Source organism: Lagenorhynchus albirostris, chromosome 12 (assembly GCF_949774975.1).
Source record: "Lagenorhynchus albirostris chromosome 12, mLagAlb1.1, whole genome shotgun sequence".
NCBI lineage: Eukaryota > Metazoa > Chordata > Mammalia > Artiodactyla > Delphinidae > Lagenorhynchus > Lagenorhynchus albirostris.
The window spans coordinates 14,885,050-14,908,246 of NC_083106.1; the positions used below are offsets into that span (position 1 = coordinate 14,885,050).

Genomic DNA, 23,197 nt, shown 5'->3' on the forward strand with positions numbered 1-23,197 from the left:
TGGTAAAATGTTAAGATCTCTTATCCTCTCTCTTCCACAGGGAAGTTCTCAAGCTTATATGTATATAAAAATCACCCAGGGTATCCAAGCCTTACCTGCCAGACATTCTAGAGTTCACTTTGTCTGGGGGAGAGCTTGGCATCAGCATCTTTAAATCCTTCCATGAGATTCTAACGCGCAGCCAGGGTTGAGAACTACTGGTCTCCGGGCACCTTGCAGCAATGGAACCCTTGATAACCTCCTCTGGGACTAACAGTCAAGTGTGTTCAAACATGAGCACTAAAGCAGAATCTGTACATTGACCAGTGATTTTTAGATCATTTGTTGATTTAGGTTCCTACTGCCACTGATTAGCCACGTTAATGTGGAATGAATATTTAGGACGCAGGTAGCAGAGTTCATACATGCAGATATTTTAACGGAATGCTGTGTTCATTTTTCAAACAATGCCCATTGCCTGTGACATCAAAATGACGTCACAAATGTGAGCACAGTAAGAACTGCTTAGGGGCAGTGCAACCCAGTAATTCATTCAACTAACAAGAAACTAGCCTTTTAGAGTCGGATATGTATTAAAGGTGGGAGTAATTTTTAATCTAAGAAAGATAATTATTTAAAACAGTAAGCTGATCATCCCTAATGATGATGATAATGTGTTCATTTTTGAGGGGGAAATGTTATGATGAAGCAATATCATGTCTCTTTATACATTTTTTCTCATTCATTTAGTTATTTATCTAACATGTATATATTTTTAGGAGCAATGGAGTAAAAACAATAAATATCCATTTAATTCTTCAGCAAGTGTTTACTGAGCACTTAATATGTGTGAGGAACTTTCTAGGAGCTGGCGATACGATGGTGAACAAGATGGAAAAAGTCCTGCTCTCATCCTGGTGGGAGGAGAAATACAGTAAACAAAAAAAGAAATAGGGGCTCTCAGATGATATCTTGTGCCATGTAGAAAATGACAAGAAGGTGGGTTTTGGGCTTGAACCACTGACCAGGTTTGGGGGATGGAATGAGTTGGGAGGAGGTAGGAGGTGGATAGGAATCAAAGATGCTTTTTTTATGCATAACTTTGAAATGCCTTTTACCCACCCTAGCAGCTCGTGGTAACCACACCTACAAGTCTGAAATGCAGAGGTCAGGAGATTCAGAGCCAGAGTTCAAGGGTTATCACATGGCTGATACTGCAGGAAAGCGCAGCTGGAGAAGTGAGAAGAAGGCAGCGAAAGAGACGGAGGAGAGGCCACCGAGAAGGTCCAGGAAAGCAAGACGTCAAAAGCAAGAGAGCAAGCGCTCCAGAAGGAAAAGCATCGGCTGTGTCAGCCCCCACTGAGCAAGCCATATACAAAAAACGACCTTCTTAAAAAAGTGGAGCACAGCACACTTTCCTAGAAAACATTTCTCAGCATTACTCTGTGTGTGTGTGTGTGTGTGTACGTTTGAGTTTATTGAATACTCTGCGTTTTGCTTGGAGAGAAAAAAGACAACAAACCTAAACTCCCCAAACTTAAGGATTCTGAGAAGCTGAGTCAAAAAAAAAAAAAAAAGCAACATAGAAAACATCATGTAAACGTGATAAACGTGGCTACACAAGTTACTGAGATATCAGACACTGAGTTTCTAAGTTTCTCCTCTGGTCAATTAGTACTTAATTAGCCAAGATATGAATCATATCAAAGAAGTCTGAGCTTTTGGGGGGATGACCAAGCTGTTATTCTGATGCTCCTCATGGGCTCACATTGGCTGGAAGTGCTCACGTGTGGAAACGCACAAGCAACCTAGTTAGTGCGACTCTGTTGACAATGTCTATGAAATGAAAATCACTTACTTCTAGGGTCTGCATCAGATTTGGTTTTATCGCGTCTTTCATCAGAACAGTCAAAGCACCTGTCACCCCCTGAAGGAAAGGGAGAAAAAAGCCCACTTATTTAGATTATTGACAAAAGGTCGTTCGCGCAAGGGTCTCTCAGCCTTTTCTCACCAGCCTACCTCCTAGGTGGGCATCCCCACCGGCCACCGTCACCTCTGAGCTACAGGTGACACAGTGCTCTTGCCTCTGTCCATGTCTCCTCCACCTGAATGGATGCCAACCCTTCTAAGATGTGATGGGGAAGTAGTAGTCATCGCATTTTTTTAAAAAAACCTCCTTTGATGGAAATAAGAGGCTTGCCATACCTTTCAATTTGCAACCATGCACATCACGTTTCATTACCAGAGATTACACTGTTGCCCCGAGAAATCAGATGAAGAACAAAAACAAGGCTTGTTACACAGAGGGAACGAAGAAAGGGAAAGGGACGTGTCTAAAGGCACCCATTCTGGTTTCCCACCCTCTCTCGACCTCTCATCCCACAGATAACCGAAGGCACTCAGAACACTGTTGCATTGGAAAGGCTCCTCCTCTTCTGTCTCTCGTGCTATGTCTGCCTAGAATGGAGCTGATGCCACTTGTACATAGATTGTGGCTGCTTCCTTCCAATCCTATAATGCTTGAGTTGGGCTCTCTCGAAGCTCCCTATCCCATTCCTGGAAAAGAAGAGGTGGAGGAAGAGACACAGCAGGGATGAAGTCGGAGAGCTACTGGGGAAACTATTTGTGCCAAAGAAGGCCACAAAGGGAAGCTTTTTTTAAAAAACTTTAAAAAAGACACTGGGCAAGTATCTTTCAACAGATTAGTCAGTTATGGGAAGGCCATAATATGAGCAAATGCATGTGAACATGGCCCTGAAAAAATAAATGTGGCATGCAGCAGATCCTAACAGATAAGGTGGGAGAATCTAGAGACTCTTCAGCTCTCCAAGGTGCATTCGTTCATTACTTTCTCCTTCTACCTCCATCACCAACAATGTTAAGTGTTTCTCTTATATGATCAGTTTCTATTTTTGTATTTTTATAATATTTAATCATTGAAGATTTCTTTAAAAATCAAATTTACTTTCTACTTGATTGCAGAAAATAAACCTTGCAAGAACTGTAACCTTCCTATTATAAATATATGAAGAAATCAGGTACCTTCTGCAAACAAGAAACACAAAAGAAAACTAAAAAGAGTTAACTTTGGGTTTTTTTGGTCCAGATCCAAGAGTTTTATCACAAACCAAAGGAGTAACTTTAGGGAAATATTTGTGGATAAAGTTTCAAACTACTCCTGGCACGTATTTATTGATACCTAAGATTAAGAGGATACAGATAAATATTTATACAGAAACTATTATATGCAAGTCTAGAGACAAATGTTGAGATGCCGATCATTTTTAAAAAGCAGTACTTTTACAGCAACCTGGGTTTGAGTTTTCTCTTTAAGCCTTATACTAAGCATTCCATGGGCTGCTGATATAAATGTATCTATTTAATCTACTTGACAAGACTCGAGTCATTCAGATTCATCTCTTCAAAAGAGCCAAAAGGTAACCAAGACATTTTGGCAAAGGTTTAAAATTATATCCCAAGGCCCTGGAATTAATAAAATATTAATTTGCCTGTCTCCTTTTCACAACTGTTTTTCAATCATCAGTGTGCATTTAAGATTCCATTATGGTACGTGACTCGATATGTGGGAAAGTAAGCTTAAATTTAGAGTAATGGCTGCCTTCGTTGTACTAAATACTATGTGCTTATAAACACGTACAAGCAAATGAAATAGCCTCACCACTGACGGGGATTAACAGTAAAGTTGGCTATTAAAAAAAGGAAAAAAGAGGGCTTCTCTGGTGGCGCAGTGGTTGAGAGTCCGCCTGTCGATGCAGGGGACACGGGTTCGTGCCCCGGTCCGGGAAGATCCCACATGCCGCAGAGCGGCTGGGCCCGTGAGTCATGGCCGCTGCGCCTGCGCGTCCGGAGCCTGTGCTCCGTAACGGGAGAGGCCACAACAGTGAGAGGCCCGCGTACCGCAAAGAAAAAAAAAAGGAAAAAAGATTAGCATGCCAAATTACAAAAAGCACTAAGGAAGGTGGTGGTGTGCCATGAAAGCTCTGTAAGAAGCATCATTCCACGCAACAGAAAGCTACATGAGTAAGAATGATTAAGGCGGAGCTCTGTTTTTATCATGTGAAACACAAGTCGAAGGCACAAATTTAAACAAGCCAGGGTGCCCAGGGAGCAGGCTGGAGCCAAAAATGTGCCATTTTTAACTTAACCTTCCTTCCATGAAGGTGGAGTCACTTCTTATTCCTTGGAAAGGTGATTTGCCCTCAATTTAAAGCCAGCATAGATCACACTTTTTTAAAAAAGCCACAGGCTGCAGGAGGATGACCGCACCCCAGGCAGAGCAGAGATCACGATTGGAAAGGATGGTGAAAAGCTCACGAAATAGGTTGCATAGGCTTTGGTTGCAGTCAGGCACAAGCATGTTATAAATGCCTGTGAGAACATGATGACGTTGTAAGACAAACGGGATGGTGAGCAGGAAAACGTGTGCAGAAATTCTCTGAATTCCCATTACCCAGTGATGTAAGAGGAAGAAAACCTCCTGATCACAAAAGAACAGGGGCAGCGAGCTCTCTGGAGCTTCTGAGATGGACGTACCAAATCACCTGTCGTCACGGGCTGCCCGTTTCTGTCACTGGCCACCACCATTCTGCCCAGCCGCTCCTTCATGTCCGTGAGGCTGTCAGTCAGAGCCAGCACTGCCATGACCTCACTGGCCACGGCGATGTCAAACTGCGCCTGAAAAGGCAAAGCCAAGGTACTGGTCAGCTGCAGCTCCACCTGGATGGCCATTTCCATGGGGATCTGTATTGCAGCAATTCCTGCAGGCCCAGGGTTTAACCCTCGATGGGCCGTTCTCAGAGGCACAAGTTTCCAGCACATGCCCGGTCCTGGGATCGGTGCTCCCTAGGGAGGCCACGCCTTCCTCCATTTGCTGTGCTGAGCACGGCCTGGCTGGGCCCCCCATTACGGCAGCTCACGGCGCTATGAGATTTGCTTCTGTAGCACGTTTCAGCCTCGGAATTATTAATGTGATGACGTGATGGACGCACGGCTCCACCAGTGGACTGTAAGTGCCACGAAGGCAGGGACCATTTGGGGAGGGACTGCTCCTGAGTCCCCAGCTTGGAGGCCTGAGTGTGAAATGCGGGAGGCACTCAATGCGTATCAGCAAAATAAAGGAAGAGTCTGCTGCCTACCCATGCTGTTATTTACGTGTGTCAAGGGGGATGCACGTGTCTGCCCAGCGAAGAGGTAAGCAGCAGATCGCGAAAAAAGAGGGTTCTGAGGCCAGTCTCCCAGACTTAGAGCTCAGCACAGCGGTGAGGAGACCCTTGACTTCTGTCATCCCCCCAGTCACAAGGTGACATGGAATCAGTTCTGAGCTGTCCACGGAGGCTTGGCCACGTCAGATCATGAATTGTCTAGCCATGAATGCTGGAGTGCGTCTACTTCCTGAGAAATGTCCCTGGCCTTCCTATTCCCGCTCCTGGCTCTGATTCCAAGCTGGACACAATCCAACAGGAACCAAAAGAGACACAAGGACCCCGCATATCCTCCCCCTCCGAATTCAGCCACCGGACAAAACCGCTTCATTACACTCCTTCCCAAGGGGCATGTGAGCCAGACAAGTTCAGTCTTACATAGGAAATGGCTGTGCCCTGGAGGGATCACCTCAGGAGATATTTTATTGTCCATTTCCGGCACCCACAAGAAAGGAAGTGAAGGAAAGAAGGAGCTTTCTGGCTACTTCCTGGTTGAGATTTCAGTAGTCACTCATTTACTGAAAACACATTACCTGAAAGGCAAATGCACCTATACTCAACTATTACATTCTCAATATAACCCATTCCAAATCTCAGTGGTTTTTCATTGTATGAAATTTAGGGTTTTCTACACCACCATTCCATTAAAAACAGTACATATGAAAAGTAACTAAAAGTGATGAGACTTTCTGCACAAAACCTGAGGCTAGAAATATTCTTAAAATATTAACTGTGTGGGCTTCTCCGGTGGCACAGTGGTTGAGAGTCCGCCTGCCGATGCAGGGGACACGGGTCCATGCCCCGGTCCGGGAAGATCCCACATGCTGCGGAGCGGCTGGGCCCGTGAGCCATGGCTGCTGAGCCTGCGCGTCCGGAGCCTGTGCTCCGCAATGGGAGAGGCCACAACAGTGAGAGGCCCGCGTACCGGAAAAAAAAAAAAAATTAACTGTGTAAGTGATAAGTGGAATGTATAACACCCATAAGTTCTTCATTTGTAATCGTTACAATTTCAAAAGTTTGCATCTCTAGCAACATCAAAATGAAACAAGGATCAATATAAATATAGTTACTCATTTTGTGCCTGAATGGTACAGCTAATAGAGGGCTGCTCACTTTTGTTTTGCAAATAAAATATTTCTAAATCACATAAAGGTGTAGATGAGATTATTCTTATTGTTTATCACAGATTTAGACAAAAGACAAAAAGCCATGTTGACAAGGATGTGAATCCCCTTTGACTCTGCAAGTGTGGATCTGTTTATCATGTGTATGTTACAGCTTATTTATGATAGCCCAACACTGCAAACACCCTAAGTGTCCATTAACAGAGAAATGGTTGTATCTATTATGGTACATCTACAAGATGTGGTATCATATAGGCATTAAAAAAATGATGATATAGGGAATTCCCTGGCGGTAAAGTGATTTGGACTCCGTACTTTCACTGCCAAGGGCCCGGGTTCGATTCCTGGTTGGGGAACTAAGATCCCACAAGCTGTGTGGTCTCACAAGCCAAAAAAGATGATATAGATCGACATTTACTGACGTAAAAAGATGTTCTCAATAGTTTTAAGGTTAAAAAAAGCAGGTAAACCTCTTAGATATAATCCCTTCTTACTTAACAATATGTATGCATAAAGCAATATAGAACATAACCTTGGACAAGTCACTTAACACAATATGGCAACTTTTCTCATTTGCAAACCAGATTTACAAACTAAATGTGCTCACGTATGTAATGGGCCTACCAATAAAAGGCACAAAATAGGCATTCAGATCACAGCAATTGTTAATCCTGCATCTCTCTAGTGCCAAGATAGAGTACAAAAATATGCAGAGAAAATGTGAAGGAATTTCCTTACTATTCCTCTTCTGAAATCAGAAGTCACTGATTTCAGAAAGTGAACAGCTTTCCAGCTTCCATGTTATGTGTTTTTACACATATAAACATGTATGCTGGCTTTTTCTTAACATAAACTGGATTACGCTATATTCATTTTAGTCCAAATTCTTTTAACGTGTGTTTTTTTTCTTTTCCAAGATTTGATTTTATTATTTTTTTGAATTTTATTTTATTTTTTTATACAGCAGGTTCTTATTAGTTATCTATTTTATACATATCAGTGTATACATGTCAATCCCAATCTCCCAGTTCATCCCATCACCCCCCCACCACCACCACTTTCCCCCCTTGGTGTCCATACGTTTGTATGGACAAACCTTCAATTTCACAATCTGTATGAGAGCTCCATGTCACTCCCCCAATATACACTTTATCATTTTCAACGGCTACCTGTTTCTGTTGTGCAAAAGGATACACCAAATATATGTAATCACCCCTAACGATGAACACTGGATTGCTTCCAATGTTCACCATTACAAAAAATGCTGCAATTAGTATCCTATATTATAGATTTCTTTTTATACCTGAGTAAATATTCCCCTCTTTTTAAGAAAAATCTGTAGTCCTGAAGTTAGAACTGTTCTGACATTTCAAATTTTAAATACTGACAAACTATCATCCAAAAGGCTTTACAATTTATATTCTCACTAATACTGTATAAAAGTCTCTATGTCTTTGCATCCTCACTAACGTTTAATATTAATTTATTTATGTTTTAATGAGCTCATAGATAAGTCTTATTATCTTCTACTTATCCTATTCATTTCTTTAGTATAGATTTATTGAACACCTACTACTCCTATGTAACAAAGTCCTATGCACTGAGAATACAGCAGTGAACAAAACATACCAAAACCCCTGCCCTTATGAAACTCACATCTTAGTGGGGGGAGGCAGAAAATAAAAAAATAAGTAAGGATAGCAGGGAAAGAAAGAGGGAGCTTGGGGACAGGCAGGTGCAGTTTTAAAGAACGTGACCAGTGAAGGCCTTACTGAGAGCAGTATTTGAGGTATTAATTTATGGAAATTCTTTTTATGCTTGGCACTTTAACCCGTTGTTATATTTATACTGCGAATAACCTCTCCCAGACTCTTACTGGTCTTTTACTGATTTTGTAAATCATTTTTCCATATGGAAGATTTTAATTTTTATTTATGTCAAAATTATCTATTCGTTAGAGTTTCTGCTTTTTATGTCAGTGCCAATTCTACTAGGCCAAACTACTGTGTTTGACTTATGCCAGCTTATTTTGTATTTTCTGTTCCAAATTTTTTTTTCTTTCTACTCAAGGATTCTAGATTGAAAATCCTGTTCCTTCAGAACTCCAAATCGGTTTTCCCAGTGTCACCTTGCATTCAGTGCTGTCAATGAGAAGTCTGATGACAATCTGAATCTTACTCCTTTGTGACTCATCAAGACTTTTTTCCTCTCTGGCAGCTCTTTGGAATTTTTTTTTTACCCTTAGTGTTGTGAAATTTCAACATTATGTGTCTGGGTGTAAGTCTACTTCATTTATGCCGCTCAGCACTTGTTAAGTCTTTTAATATGAAAATTCTAAATTTTCCTTAAAGTCAATAAATTCCCTTTTTATTATTTCCTCAAATACATTCTTCCCTACATTCTCTGTTACTTTCACCGGTAACTTGAGATGAGTATTAGAACTTCTCGGTGTGTCTCGTATGTCTCTTGATTTTTCCTTTATATTTTCTATGGTTTTCCTTTTGGTAGTATGTTCTGAGAGAGTTTCTTAGATTGAACTTTCCTCTCTCATTCAGATAACCCTATTCTTATTCAATCTACTAACTGGATTTTTACTTTGACACTACAGTTTTATTTCCAAGATTTTAACCCATTTTTTTTTCCACAACAGCTAATTCTCAATCCTTGTAGGACAGTTCCCTTAAGCATCTGAGAATACTGATGGTAATCTCTTCAAAGTCCCCCCCAACCCCGCCACCATCTGATCTGCAATCTTGTCTAGGGCATCTAAGCTTCTCTTTACTGCGTCTGGTGTCCATGTTCATGATATGCGTTTTCCTTTAATACAGACGATTCCTGGCTTTGATGCTCCCTTTTCCTTGTCTGGGGACCTGATTTCTGACAATCTCACCCTGTCTCTAGACATTCAAGAGAGTAGGACATAGGACATGCTGCTCCTTGGCTTCCCGTCCTGCAGTCTCTCACAGGATTAGTCCTGAGGTTGCCCACTGTGCAAATGACAAAAGGCTGCCCTCTCCTAAGTGTCACAATATACTGCTTTTCCTTGCACCAGATGCTTTTCACTGCCAGCCAGGAAGCACGGTACACAAGCGAATCTGTGACTTTGATGTGAGCCGCCCCCCACGGCTGGGCCCCAACGCTGAGACCAATGTACCACTGGCTGTGTCTCAACACAGGTGTCCCAGGAAGGTGCCTGTGCACCAGTTTTTTTGGGAGCTGTCCCCATCCCTCTCCTGTATCTGAGAAGTAGGGTATCTAATGCCTTTGAATTTAGCGACCCCCTCCAATACTTCCACCATATTTTGGTTTGTGCTTTTCTCCACCCATCCAATTCCATCTTCCTATCTTTCAGAAGCTTCCCCAAAGAGTATGGCCATGACTCCAGTTTTCTAGCAAGGATACTGACTATTTGAAATCTGTCTGTGTGTGCAAGTTTCAGGATTTGGAGGAGGGATGGAATAGGGGCTTAGCTTGTCTTCTCGATTCAATCCCCATATTCACTTTTTAAAATTTAATTTTTTTAAGTTGAAGTATAGTTGATTTACAATGTTGTGTTAATTTCTGCTGTACAGCAAAGTGATTCAGTTTTATACACACACACACACACACACACACACACACACACACACACACACACACACACATTCTTTTTTATATTCTTTTCCATTATGGTTTCTCACAGGGTATTGAATATAGTTCCCTGTGCTATAACGTAGGACCTTGTTGTTCAGGTTCACTTTTTAATTCAAATATTTCAAAAGATCCAAAAGTCTATTTGGTATGAGGACTGAATACTATAGTAAGAGTGATTCTTTTTAGGTTAATAAAAACTTAACAATGTAAAGGCCATAAATCTAAAAGTGTCTTAAGCTATAAAGTTTACTAAAAAAATAATAATTTAGAGGCCTGCTAGGCCTGGCTGAAAAATCATAGAATGAATTTATATTCACTAAGCACCATCACCCCATCCTGGAGACCTATTAAGATGAAGGTGGACATCATAATCTATCTTCTACATTTTCTGGATTTGGGTAATAAGACATTATCCTCAACAACTTCTCAGGCTAGTAAGCCAAATAACTGGGTGTTTATTCTTTGGTTTATGAAACGTGAGTAATGTGTCTGAGATTTTCATTTTTCAGTTGTTATGCAGATATAGTACGAACTGGGTGGGTTCATACTATTTTATATCTAACGTATAAAATACGTTAGAACGTATGTTCAAGGGATACCCTGAATGGCTCTTACCAGAAACACAACTAAAATCACACAGAAAAAGGATGGCAAAATAATATTGGAGACTTTCTGTCTCCCGATGATTTCCCAGTCCTGCTGAGGGACTGGAAGAAATACCTTGACTCATCAGGGGCCCACTGGTTACTGTGGGTGGAAGAACAAGAAGAGAAATGTGGAGAACCAGCTTCTGGGCCGCTTTAAGTGCAAGAGCAGAGTCCTCCCTGGAGAAAACACCACCTACCTGCCGAGAAAAGCCCTTCTCTGTGTTTCCCTGCCCGATGGTTATTTTTCGTAGAAATCGGTCATTTGTATCCACGACTGGAAGAGAAGAGAACAGAGCATCAACGAGCAGGGACTGGCTGCCCAGTGTGTCTGGCATTATTCTGGGTGTTGCAGAGGCAGCAGAGAGCAAGAGCTAAGGTTTGGCTTCCCTGAGCTGATGAGCCCGTGGGAGGATCACAGAAAGGGGTCAAATAAACTAGGGATCACCCAGCTAGGAAACCAAGGAGGGGATATGACGGCGTGTGTCGGGAAGGGGTCTGGGGTGGGGTGCCGTTTTGAACAGGCAGTAAGGAAAAGCATTTCTGAAGGAGTGTCCTTTTTACACTGAAACCTGAGGCACAAGAAGAAGCCAATTAAGTCTCTCTGAAGGTTAAACATTGAACGAACATCTGACCCACCACTTCCAGGTATATATCCAACAGAACTGGAAGCAGCTATTGCATACCCACGATCATAGCAGCATTATTCACAACAGCCAAGAGGTGGAAACAGCAAAGTGTCTGCTGACAAATGAACAGATAAACAAAATGTGGTATAGACATACAATGGAATGTTATACAGTCATAAAATGAGTGAACGTTTGATATATTATGATACAACATGGACGGACGTTGAAAACATTATGCATGATGAAATAAACCAGATACGGTATGATTCCACTCGTATGGGGTTCTTAGAATAGGCAAATTTATAGAGACAGAGAGTAGAATGGTGACTACCAGGGGCTGAGGGGACGTGAGGACTTATTATTGAGGGAGGGTTGAGGATAATGAAAAGGTTTGGGGTGTAGTTAGTGGTGATGGTGTAACCATCCCAAGCCTTGGCCTATATGCCATTCGTGGCATATATTTAATGCCATGAATTGCACACTTATGAATGATTCAGATGATACGCTATGTATATTTTACCATATAAAAAACCCCCAAATAAATAAAGTAGTATATGTGGGGGGAGAAGTCAATGATGATTCGAGTAAGTATCAATTCTCTTTACTCTTTTCACTGGCCTGTATGAATTGCACCGATTTACATTTTGTTTGTGAAAACCAAATCTACAACGCCAGAAAGTAAAGCCAGAAGGACACAGACTTCACTAATAATTTATACTGCATCAAACAGCAAGCTGTCCACATTGACAACTTAGATCCAATTTACTAAATGTTTAACATGGCTCTGACCAAAACGGTGGCGGGAATTGTGTATTTGGGGACTACAAGCATCTGTAGGATCAAATTGTGAACGTTTTCTTCCACACACAAGGCACGGACAGACCTGCCAGCCTCGCCCGCCTCTGCTGCTCCCTGACTCGCCGCCGGCCTCTTTCTCTACATACAGTACTCTCCTCTCGGGACTTCCCTGGGGGCGCAGTGGTTAAGAATCTGCCTGCCAATGTAGGGGACACGGGTTCGATCCCTGGTCTGGGAAGATCCCACATGCCGCGGAGCAACTAAGCCCGGGGGCCGACACAACTACTGAGCCCACATGCCACAACTACTGAAGCCCGTGCGCCTAGAGCCCGTGCTCCACAACAAGAGAAGCCACCGCAATGAGAAGCCTGCGCGCCGCAACTAGAGAAAGCCCACACACAGCAACGAAGACCCAACGCAGCCAAAGAAAACTCCCAAAATCAAAAACAAACAGACCCTCTCCTTTCTCACACATACATATATACGTTCATATTACCGCACATTCATACGGGCACCCAGGCAACCCTCCTCAAGCACACAGAAACCTCTCTATGACTTTAAGGCATAAGCAGAGGGCATACAGAGAAAGGAATGCCTCTCACTATTATCACTAGCTAGCACTTTATTCCCAAGACCAATGGTGCAGAATCATATAAAGTAAAAATAATTCCTACTCTCATGTGTAGTATACACAATCTTAATGTGATCTTTTTATTGGTATTTCAGCTGGTTTTTATTTAGCGAAGAAAACAAAACAAGAACCGCCCCCCCCCAAAAAAAAACTTAGTAAGATCCACTACAATCAGCGGCGTCAGGAGGCCACCTGTGCGTTTATTAGCTCAGCCCTGGCAGAACAGGGTGTCTCACCAGGCTTTTGATGTCCACGGAAAGACGTGTGAAATGACAGAGATACATAAAAGAAATGTGAAGATTAAATTCTGATACACAAGAAAGATGGATAACAGAAAGTAACGCTAAGTTAGTATACGGAATTCCTGCCCTCTAAGTGGTAGAGGTGAAGATGGAATGAGAAACATACTTGTTCAGTTCAGGGCTATTTACTGAGGGCCAATTTTGTGGCAGGTCCTGTGAGAGCTGTACAGGGATACAAAGATGGACAAGACCTCATTCTCTGATGGAAGGCACTCACTGGCAAGGGGAGAGATGGAGACTGCAGGTAGGCGTGGAGGGGGGACCCTGCAGAGGGGAGAGATCTGGATTTTCACTCTTTGCCCTAGACGGTCCCTTTAGGACTACACCGCTCTGTTTTGAGGAGCATCCAGCGTGTTCCTAGTGGCTTATTAAAACAACCAGCACCAGCTCAGGGACCGGGAAATACAGGGTAGGACATCGAGGCTAGGCCCACTACTTTGGCTTTGGCAGAAGTGTACTGATTCCCTGCAAGGCTGTAGGGGACTGCTGGGAACCCGTAACTGGATGTCAGTTCCCTGGAGACTGAGGCTTCTTGGTCTTCGGTCTAACGGCCTGTGAGGCCCCAGGGGTTCTGATACTCAGAAAAGGAGGGTTCACATCCTTCGAGGAACAATAAAATGACTTGATGTCCACTGTTTCTTCTGCTTATACTATGTGTTTCTGGAATAGTCTATCGGCTCCCAGTTCCACCCTGTTACTACACACTTATGAGGCCTTCAAGCTAGTGACGGGAAGCATAGGAGAAAACAACCACGAGTTAAATTTCTTACAAAGGATAAAAGGGAAGAGGCGAGCATTCAATATGCGACATCTATGGTCTCAGAAGAGTTTTTTAGCCCCATGTGGTCACTGAGTGTCCCCTCTGCAGTTATCAAATTATAAAAGCATCTAATCTCACCCAAAGGCCATACTCTTTCTAGCTCTAAGCCAATATTGTCTTTAAAAAAAAAGAACAACAACAAAGAAACCTTACTTTTTATTTATTTTTATTTTTTTTTTTTGCGGTACGCGGGCCTCTCACTGCTGTGGCCTCTCCCGCCGCGGAGCACAGGCTCCGGACACGCAGGCTCACCGGCCATGGCTCACGGGCCCAGCCGCTCCGCGGCATGTGGGATCCTCCCGGACCGGGGCACGAACCCGTGTCCCCTGCATCGGCAGGCGGACTCCCAACCACAGCGCCACCAGGGAAGCCCCAAAACCTTACTATTAAATGACCTCAATCTATTTGACGGAGAGTCCTATTTCTTATATTAATTCATGGGAATAAGAGCCAAACTAGCTATCAAACGTCATTCCAAACTCCTCTGACCTAGGTGGCTTGTCTATAGCGATAATTGGCACTTTAGTGCCCTAAACAATAATACAATTCTAGTATTTATCTGGAGTAATTTTTTAACGTTATCACTCACATTAAAAGTGATTTGCAACGATGGTATGCTTCAGTCCTTTCATGCTTCTTGGGGAGAAAGCAATCTGCAAGGTGGCCCTGGGTACATATGAGGGATTGTGTAGCCTTTCTTTTTCTAAGACCCACTTAGGAATGGGTGGCCCCATTTCTGGTGGCTGCCTCAGGTGGAGCCACAATGCAGATGCGGAAGAACGCCCCTTGTGTAAAAATTTCTTTTTTAGCATATCCCCATGCTAGGTTTAAAATACACTGATTTCCAGGGCTTCCCTGGTGGTGCAGTGGTTAAGAATCTGCCTGCCAATGCAGGGGACACGGGTTCGATCCCTGGTCTAGGAATATCCCACATGCCGCAGAGCAACTAAGCCTGTGCACCACAACCACTGAGCCTGCACTCTAGAGACTGTGAGCCACAACTACTGAAGCCTGCGTGCCTAGAGCCCATGCTCCACAACAAGAGAAGCCACCGCGATGAGAAGCCGACACACCGCAATGAAGAGTAGCCCCTGCTCGCTGCAACTAGAGAAAGCCCGCGCGCAGCAACGAAGACCCAATGCAGACAAAAATAAATAAATTAAACAAATTAATTGAAAAAAAATACCGATTTCCACCTGCATTAATTTTTTGTTCACAAAAATGCTTTAAAGAGTAACACAAACTCACAAATGCCTTGAAAAAGCTGCCTATGCATTTCAGATATAATGGAATAGTAATAATTAATCCTAGTTATAAAAAAAAAGTTAGGACTTCCCTGGTGGCGCAGTGGTTAAGAGTCCACCTGCCAATGCAGGGGACACCGGTTTGAGCCCTGCTCCGAGAAGATCCCACATGACGCGGAGCAACGAAGTCCGTGCGCCGCAACTACTAAGCCTGTGGTCTACTGTCCATGAGCCACAACTACTGAGCCGGCATGCCTAGAGCCCGTGCTCCGCAACAAGGGAAGCCACCGCAACTACAAGCTCGTAAGAAACCGCAACAAACAGTAGCCCCTGCTCGCCGCAACTAGAGAAAGCCCCTGCACAGCAATGAAGACCCAATGCAGCCAAAAAAAAAAAAGGTAGTAGACTTCCCAATAAAATGCTGAACATATTCATATCGGTAATTAAAAATGATGTTGGGGGCTTCCCAGGTGGCGCAGTGGTTGAGAGTCCGCCTGCCGATGCAGGGGACACGGGTTCATGCCCCAGTCCAGGAAGATCCCACATGCTGCGGAGCAGCTGGGCCCGTGAGCCATGGCCGCTGAGCCTGCGCGTCTGGAGCCTGTGCTTCGTAACGGGAAAGGCCACAACAGTGAGAGGCCCGCGTACCGCAAAAAAAAAAAAAAGATCAGAGCAGAAATAAATGAAATAGAAACAAAGAAAACAATAGCAAGGATCTATAAAACTAAAAGCTGGTCTTTGAGAAAATAAACAAAATTAATAAACCATTAACCAGACTCATCAAGAAAAAGAGGGAGAGGACTCAAGTCAATAAAATTAGACACGAAAAAGAAGTTACAAAGACACCGCAGAAATACAAAGCATCCTAAGAGACTGCTACAAGCAACTCTATGCCAATAAAATGGACAACCTAGAAGAAATGGACAAATTCTTTGAAAGGTATAACCTCTCAAGACTGAACCAGGAAGAAATAGAAAATATGAACAGACCAATCTCAAGTAATGAAATTGAAACTGTGATTAAAAATCTTCCAACAAACAAAAGTCCAGGACCAGATGGCTTCACAGGTGAATTCTATCAAACATTTAGAGAAGAACTAAACACCCATCCTTCTCAAACTCTTCCAAAAATTGCAGAGGAAAGAACACTCCCAAACTCATTCTATGAGGTCACCATCACCCTGATACCAAAACCAGAAAAAGATACTACAAAAACAGAAAATTACAGACCAATATCACTGATGAACATAGGTGCAAAAATCCTCAACAAAATACTAGCAAACAGAATCCAACAACACGTTAAAAGGATCATACACCATGATCAAGTGGGGTTTATCCCAGGGATAAAAGAATTCTTCAATATATACAAATCAATCAATGTGATACACCATACTAACAAACTGAAGAATAAAAAGCATATGATCATCTCAATAGATGCAGAAAAAGCTTTTGACAAAATTCAACACCCACATATGATAAATACTCTCCAGAAAGTGGGCACAAAGTGAACTTACCTCAACATAATAAAGGCCATATATGACAAGCCCACAGCAAACGTCATTCTCAATGGTGAAAAACCGAAAGCATCTCCTGTAAGATCAGGAACAAGACAAGGATGTCCACTCTCACCACTATTATTCAACATAGTTTTGGAAGTCCTAGCCATGGCAATCAGAGAAGAAAAAGAAATAAAAGGAATCCAAATTGGAAAAGAAGAAGTAAAACTGTCACTGTTTGCACGTGACAAGATACTATACATAGAGAATCCTAAAGATGGCATCAGAAAACTATTAGAGCTAATCAATGAATTTGGTAAAGTTGCAGGATACAAAATTAATGCACAGAAATCTCTTGCATTCCTATACACTAATGATGAAAAATCTGAAAGAGAAATTAAGGAAACACTCCCATTTACCATTGCAACAAAAAGAATAAAATACCTAGGAAAAAACCTACCTAGAGAGACAATAGACCTGTATGCAGAAAACTATAAGACACTGATGAAAGAAATTAAAGATGACACAAACAGATGGAGAGATATACCATGTTCTTGGATTGGAAGAATCAATATTGTGAAAATGACTATACTACCCAAAGCAATTTACAGAGTCAATGCAATCCCTATCAAATTACCAATGGCATTTTTTACAGAACTAGAAGAAAAAATCTTAAAATTTTTTTTTTTTTTTTTTTTAAATCTTAAAATTTGTATGGAGACACAAAAGACCCCGAATAGCCAAAGCAGTCTTGAAGGAAAGAAACAGAGCTGGAGGAATCAGACTCGCTGATTTCAGACTATACTACAAAGCTACAGTAATCAAGACAATATGGTACTGGCACAGAAACAGAAACACAGATCAATGGAACAAGATAAAAGCCCAGAGAGAAACCCATGCACCTATGGTCAACTAATCTATGACAAAGGAGGCAAGGATATACAATGGAGAAAAGAAAGTCTCTTCAATAAGTGATGCTGGGAAAACTGGACAGCTACATGTGAAAGAATGAAATTAGAACACTCCCTAACACCATACACAAAAATAAACTCAAAATGGATTAGAGACCTAAATGTAAGTCCTGAAAGTATACACCTCTTAGAGGAAAACATAGGAAGAACACTCTTTGACATAAATCACAGCAAGATCTTTTTTGATCCACCTCCTAGAGTAATGGAAATAAAAACAAAAATAAACAAATGGGACCTAATGAAACTTCAAAGCTTTTGCACAGCAAAGGAAACCATAAACAAGAAGAAAAGACAACCCTCAGAATGGGAGAGAATATTTGCAAATGAATCAATGGACAAAGGATTAATCTCCAAAATATATAAACAGCTCATGCAGCTCAATATTAAAGAAACACACAACCCAATCCAAAAATGGGCAGAAGACCTAAATAGACATTTCTCCAAAGACATACAGATGGCCAAGAAGCACATGAAAAGCTGCTCAACATCACTAATTATTAGAGAAATGCAAATCAAAACTACAATGAGGTATCCCCTCACACCAGTTAGAATGGGCATCATCAGAAAATCTACAAACAACAAATGCTGGAGAGGGTGTGGAGAAAAGCGAACCCTCTTGCACTGTTGGTGGGAATGTAAATTGATACAGCCACTATGGAAAACAGTATGGAGGTTCCTTAAAAAACTAAAAATTGAATTACCATATGACCCAGCAATCCCAGTACTGGGCATGTACACAGAGAAAACCATAATTCAAAAAGACACATGCACCCTAATGTTCATTGCAGCACTATTTACAACAGCCAGGTCATGGAAGCAACCTAAATGCCCACTGACAGACGAATGGATAAAGAAGATGTGGTACATATATACAATGGAATATTACTCAGCCATAAAGAGGAACGAAATTGGGTCATTTATAGAGACGTGGATGGATCTAGAGACTTTCATACAGAGTGAAGTAAGTCAGAAAGGGAAAAACAAATATCGTATATTAACATGTATATGTGGAACCTAGAAAAATGGTACAGATGAACTGGTTTGCAGGGTAGAAATTGAGACACAAATGTAGAGAACAAACGTATGGACACCAAGTGGGGAAAGCAGTGGTGGGGGGGGTGGTGTGATGAACTGGGCAATTGGGATTGACATGTATACACTGATGTGTATAAAATTGATGACTAATAAGGACCTACTGTATAAAAAAATAAAATAAAATTTAAAAATTCAAAAAAAAAGTTGGAAAACATCTTGTCATAGTTGGTACTAATGTAAAAACAGCTGTGATTTAACTCTAAAAAAGAAAAAAAAAAAAACAAAAAGGAATACACACCATCTAACTCTTCGGTAGGTTTTATCAAGTGCTATTACCACATGCCTGTAATTATATATTACCGCCTCCATTTCCATCTCCAAGAGACCGCAGCCCAGAACAGGTATGTGAATCGCTCCTGACTCCACATTTAGTGTTTTTCCCCACTATCCCACCCTTATGGAGGGCAGTGCGGGAGAAGTGAGGGGTGTCACAGCCAAGAGGAAAACAGGGAGGTCAGGACAGACGTCCCTCTGCCCCACATTTGAAGTGCTGAAGGGGATTCTAGTAAGTGGCTGGAAGCAAGAGACTCAGAGAAAAGATTCTGCACTGAAAATACAAATTTCTAAGCTGCTTAGAGCTAGTGGTGAGGAAGAGAGTAAGAAATCAGAATGGCGGGTAGAGAGGGCAGCAGGACAATTAAGGGGAGAGACACAGACATTTTTACCCCCAAAGAGAATACAGGAGGCCAGAGATGAGACAGGAGAAAAGTAATTTTCCTCAGAAATCTGGAAGAGATGGGGTGAATGGGATGAGCTAAGGGTTCAGCTTTTTCTCCTAAATAGGAGGCAAGGATGAGAGAAGAGGCTGGTAAAATAAGTGACGGAAATAAATGGAGGGATTATGTAACGCAAGCTAGGAAGACAGTGGCAAGAAATACAATTGTGCATTTATGCAGAGCTCCAACTGGAAGACATGTCACCCTCCCCATCTAGCCACCAGCACCTACCTCTCTGCCACGTGATGGTGGAGGGGTCAATGTCAAGACGGGCAAATTTCCTCATTTCCTCTTCTGTCAGAGCACTCGGATCAGTCTTATTTATTCCCAGTTTCTAATGATTAAGGAGAACAAAATATGTTTTAGAAGGAATAAAAAGCAAGACGTAACCAAATTATCCCTCTACTTTTACCTTCTCCATGACTAGTAAAGCCTTTTTAAAAACTAAGCTGAACTTCAAGTAAATGGTAGGTTAGTCCAACTCATAAATGAATGGATCCAAACACCTCCTAAAATGGGAGACATTCTTTGTGTACTGTCACCTGTTATTCGAAGGGTGTATTTGTAATAATTATTATTACAATATAATTATTACAAATACACCCTTCGAATAACAGGTGACAGTACACAAAGAATAAGTGCCGTATTGTCTGTCATAGCCTAAGGCTCTCTACGTAGTCACCACATGCCATGCACAGAAGGGGCATAAAACTTCCATCTAACTGATGCTCCAGTTCACTAGTTGTTCTTTTCAGATACAAATACCAATAATTTTTTTTAAACAATTTCCTCTTTTATTTATTTTATTTATTTTTGGCTGCGTTGGGTCTTCGTTGCTACGCGCAGGCTTTCTCTAGTTGTGACGAGCGGGGGCTACTCTTCGTTGCAGTGCGTGGGCTTCTCACTGCGGTGGCTTCTCTTGTTGTGGAGCATGGGCTCTAGGCACGTGGGCTTCAGTAGTTGTGGCACACGGGCTCAGTAGTTGTGGCTCGCGGGCTCTAGAGCGCAGGCCCGGTTGTTGTGGCACACGGGCTTCGTTGCTCCGAGGCATGTGGGATCTTCCCGGACCAGGGATCGAATCCATATCCCCTGCACTGGCAGGCAGATTCGTAACCACTGCGCCACCAGGGAAGTCCCTACCAATAATTTAAGTAACGATTATGTCTACGTTTTCAAGTTATTTCTAATTCCACAAGAAAAAAATTAAAACTTTTAAAGCATCTCTTTCTATAAAGAAAACACTCTAACAAAGTGGTTTTTGATAAAGTATAGAAAAGAATCTGGGAAACAAACTATAAACACTGGAGATGCTGAGGATACCATATTGTGCGTTATTCTCAACAAACTGAACTTGGTTCGGTAAGAAGCCAGGGGATGAATTTTTTAAACCAATTCTCACCAACCAGTGGCTGTAGATTATACCATTAAAGTTATTTTTTAGTCTGAAAAAAAGCAAAGGGAAAATCTATGTGATAGTAGGGCATTAAGTAGCAAAGAGCACTAGAAAATGGTAAAATGGATAAGAATTAAGAGCACATCCACAAATACAATCTTAGAATCTTGCTACAATAAAAACTGAAATAGATGAATTTTCAAAGTCTTTCTTAGAAAATTAAGAACTGTCATGAAGAGGAAGACTCTTGGCAATCTTCATTTGTTAGTTGACTAGAGTTCTCAGCAGAGTGGTGCTCTCGTTTTATAGATGAAGAAGCTGACATCTATAAGGGTGAACTAATTTGTCCACCTGCTTTTTGGTGCAGGATCAAGGCCTCAGGCAGCTAGTTCTGGGCAGTCTCTGTTACATTGTTCTGTCTATTTAAAGTTCAATATCCAAAAAAAGCATCTGAAAACCAAAATCAAATCAAGTTCAAAATTTCTGGTTCTGACAATTTTTCTGATTTGTTTCCAGGGTATTTTCTTTTTAAAGAACCATTAACTAGAAACTTACTTTCAGCCGAGCAAGTTGAATTTTTGAAAATTCTCTAACACCATTCACTGAAGCAACCAGTCGATTATACAGAGCCTAGAAATGCAAAATAAAAACAAAACTCACAAAAGTTTAAGGGCCAACCATGAACTTGGACAATTTACAGAATATGGCGAAGTTCATTACATTTATAACCAAACTGTTTAGATTACAGACCCTATTAAAATTCTTGGTTAATGTAAACAATTTAGACTGAAGTTCTGTCATTTTAATAAATTCGACTAGATCTGCAATAATGCACATTGTAAAGAGTTTGTATGAAAATACATTTCTTGATCTACAGCCTTATAACTACCAAATTAAAATTTATCTCTATATTTATTTTTGGCTTCAAAAACTCACTAGGGAGTTAGTTTAATTGGAGGATGTTAGGACCTTTGTAAAATGTGTCAGAAATTCCCACTTTTATCCATGTCCTATGTCTATGAGGAATTAGCATCTAGTAGTCTGTCCCCTTCAGGTGTGTGATTTACCTCTCAGACCCTACAGCCCTGAGGCCCAAAAAGGGGGTCTGACCTGTTTAGCAGGGCATCTATGATAGCTGCCTGTAATATCAGAATCTTAAAAAGATATCTCTCCAACCCCCTTAGCAGAGACCAGAGATTACACCCATGGGCAAAACTAAGAGAACTTGTCTACCAATTACCTTTAAAACTAAAGGTTCGTCTTGAAGACAATTTGGCTTAAAAAGAGCAACTAGCATAATTCTCCCAATAACCTGGTAGTGGTCATAAACTAATTTGAGAACCTTACCAAAGTACAGATCCTCTCCTTAAGAAATAAGGACATATATACAATTCACAACATTTTGAATAGAATTTCAGAGAACTTTCGGACTCCAAAAGTTTTTTCATGAATTCCTTAATCCAGGAATCCCAGGATAACATGCCCAAAATGGCCTTTTGGGCATCTTAAAACAAGGAGCCTTTCTCACCTTGTCTGTTTGAGTATTTTCATGCAAAATCCTTGTGTCGATAGCAGCGGCCAACAAGTTATTAGCAGCGGTGATGGCATGGATGTCCCCAGTCAGGTGAAGGTTGAACTATAAAATGAAACGGAAACATCTTTCTACTTGTTTCAAACAACCATTGCAGTACTGAAGGACTTTCCAAATAAACAAAATATTCTGCTAATGACATACCCTTACAATGCTTAGGATATGTTTTATATAGCCTGAATCCAAAGATCAGAAAATGTCAGTCTTCCACTTGACAACAAAGAATACTTGCACAGACTTTCTACTGCAAATTCTTCCTTTCTCAGGTTAAGAGTGAAACAATTCTGATGGACTTAATGACTGGGTTCCTTATTTTGGTTTTCTTTTTTCATGTACTTTTATGCACTGTTTTATAATTAAGAAAATAGTACCATATCAAATGTACTTTGGAATAAGGCAGGGAATAAAACACACAGTAGCAATAGAACAATATAGAATGTGACAGCCTGAGAAACAGAAAAAAAGTATCACTCTCACAACTCTCTATTTCGTTATTTTTCTTCTAATCTTACGTGCACACGTGATTATTATCTGTAGAATCAGCATGTTTGTAATTTGCTAACTTTTTCAGATAGTTCTAACTACCTTGTCCCTCAGTTTGGCCCAACTTGGGCCATGCAGGTGATGCCATATGACAGCAGGTCAGCAGCGCCCTTTCAATACTCCCCAGGCCACGTTCCTTACACTCCATCCCCAACCTGGCCCCCTGGCTCTGGAGCTTCCTGGCTTGTGACTGTTACTCATCCTCCTGCAGATGAGGCCTGGGGCTATTTTTCTCAGCCAAGCCTTGACTATGCTTTCTCACTCCCACCCCCTTCTCACTCCCACCCCCAACATTTGAAGATTATCCAAAATTTCCCTCTAGCTTCCATGATGCTCACATCCCTGTGGGTAAAAAGAAAACCCTTTC

At 41.6% G+C, this 23,197-nt stretch overlaps 1 protein-coding gene across 10 annotated transcripts in view; it reads right to left on the reverse strand.

Annotated features, from left to right (window-relative positions):
* The window catches only part of MTHFD1L (methylenetetrahydrofolate dehydrogenase (NADP+ dependent) 1 like), a 196,167-nt gene that overhangs the window by 116,537 nt on the left and 56,433 nt on the right, over positions 1-23,197 (reverse strand). For 9 of the 10 annotated variants that reach the window (XM_060168048.1, XM_060168051.1, XM_060168054.1 and 6 more), the window contains 6 exons: positions 22,225-22,332; positions 21,252-21,326; positions 19,535-19,637; positions 10,803-10,879; positions 4,534-4,674; positions 1,838-1,906 (listed from right to left, as the gene is read on the reverse strand). In XM_060168048.1, coding sequence (XP_060024031.1) covers positions 1,838-1,906; positions 4,534-4,674; positions 10,803-10,879; positions 19,535-19,637; positions 21,252-21,326; positions 22,225-22,332 — 573 coding nt within the window. Of the gene's footprint in view, positions 1-1,837; positions 1,907-4,533; positions 4,675-10,802; positions 10,880-19,534; positions 19,638-21,251; positions 21,327-22,224; positions 22,333-23,197 lie in introns of those variants that run through there. The other variant, XM_060168058.1, reaches the window with a different exon arrangement.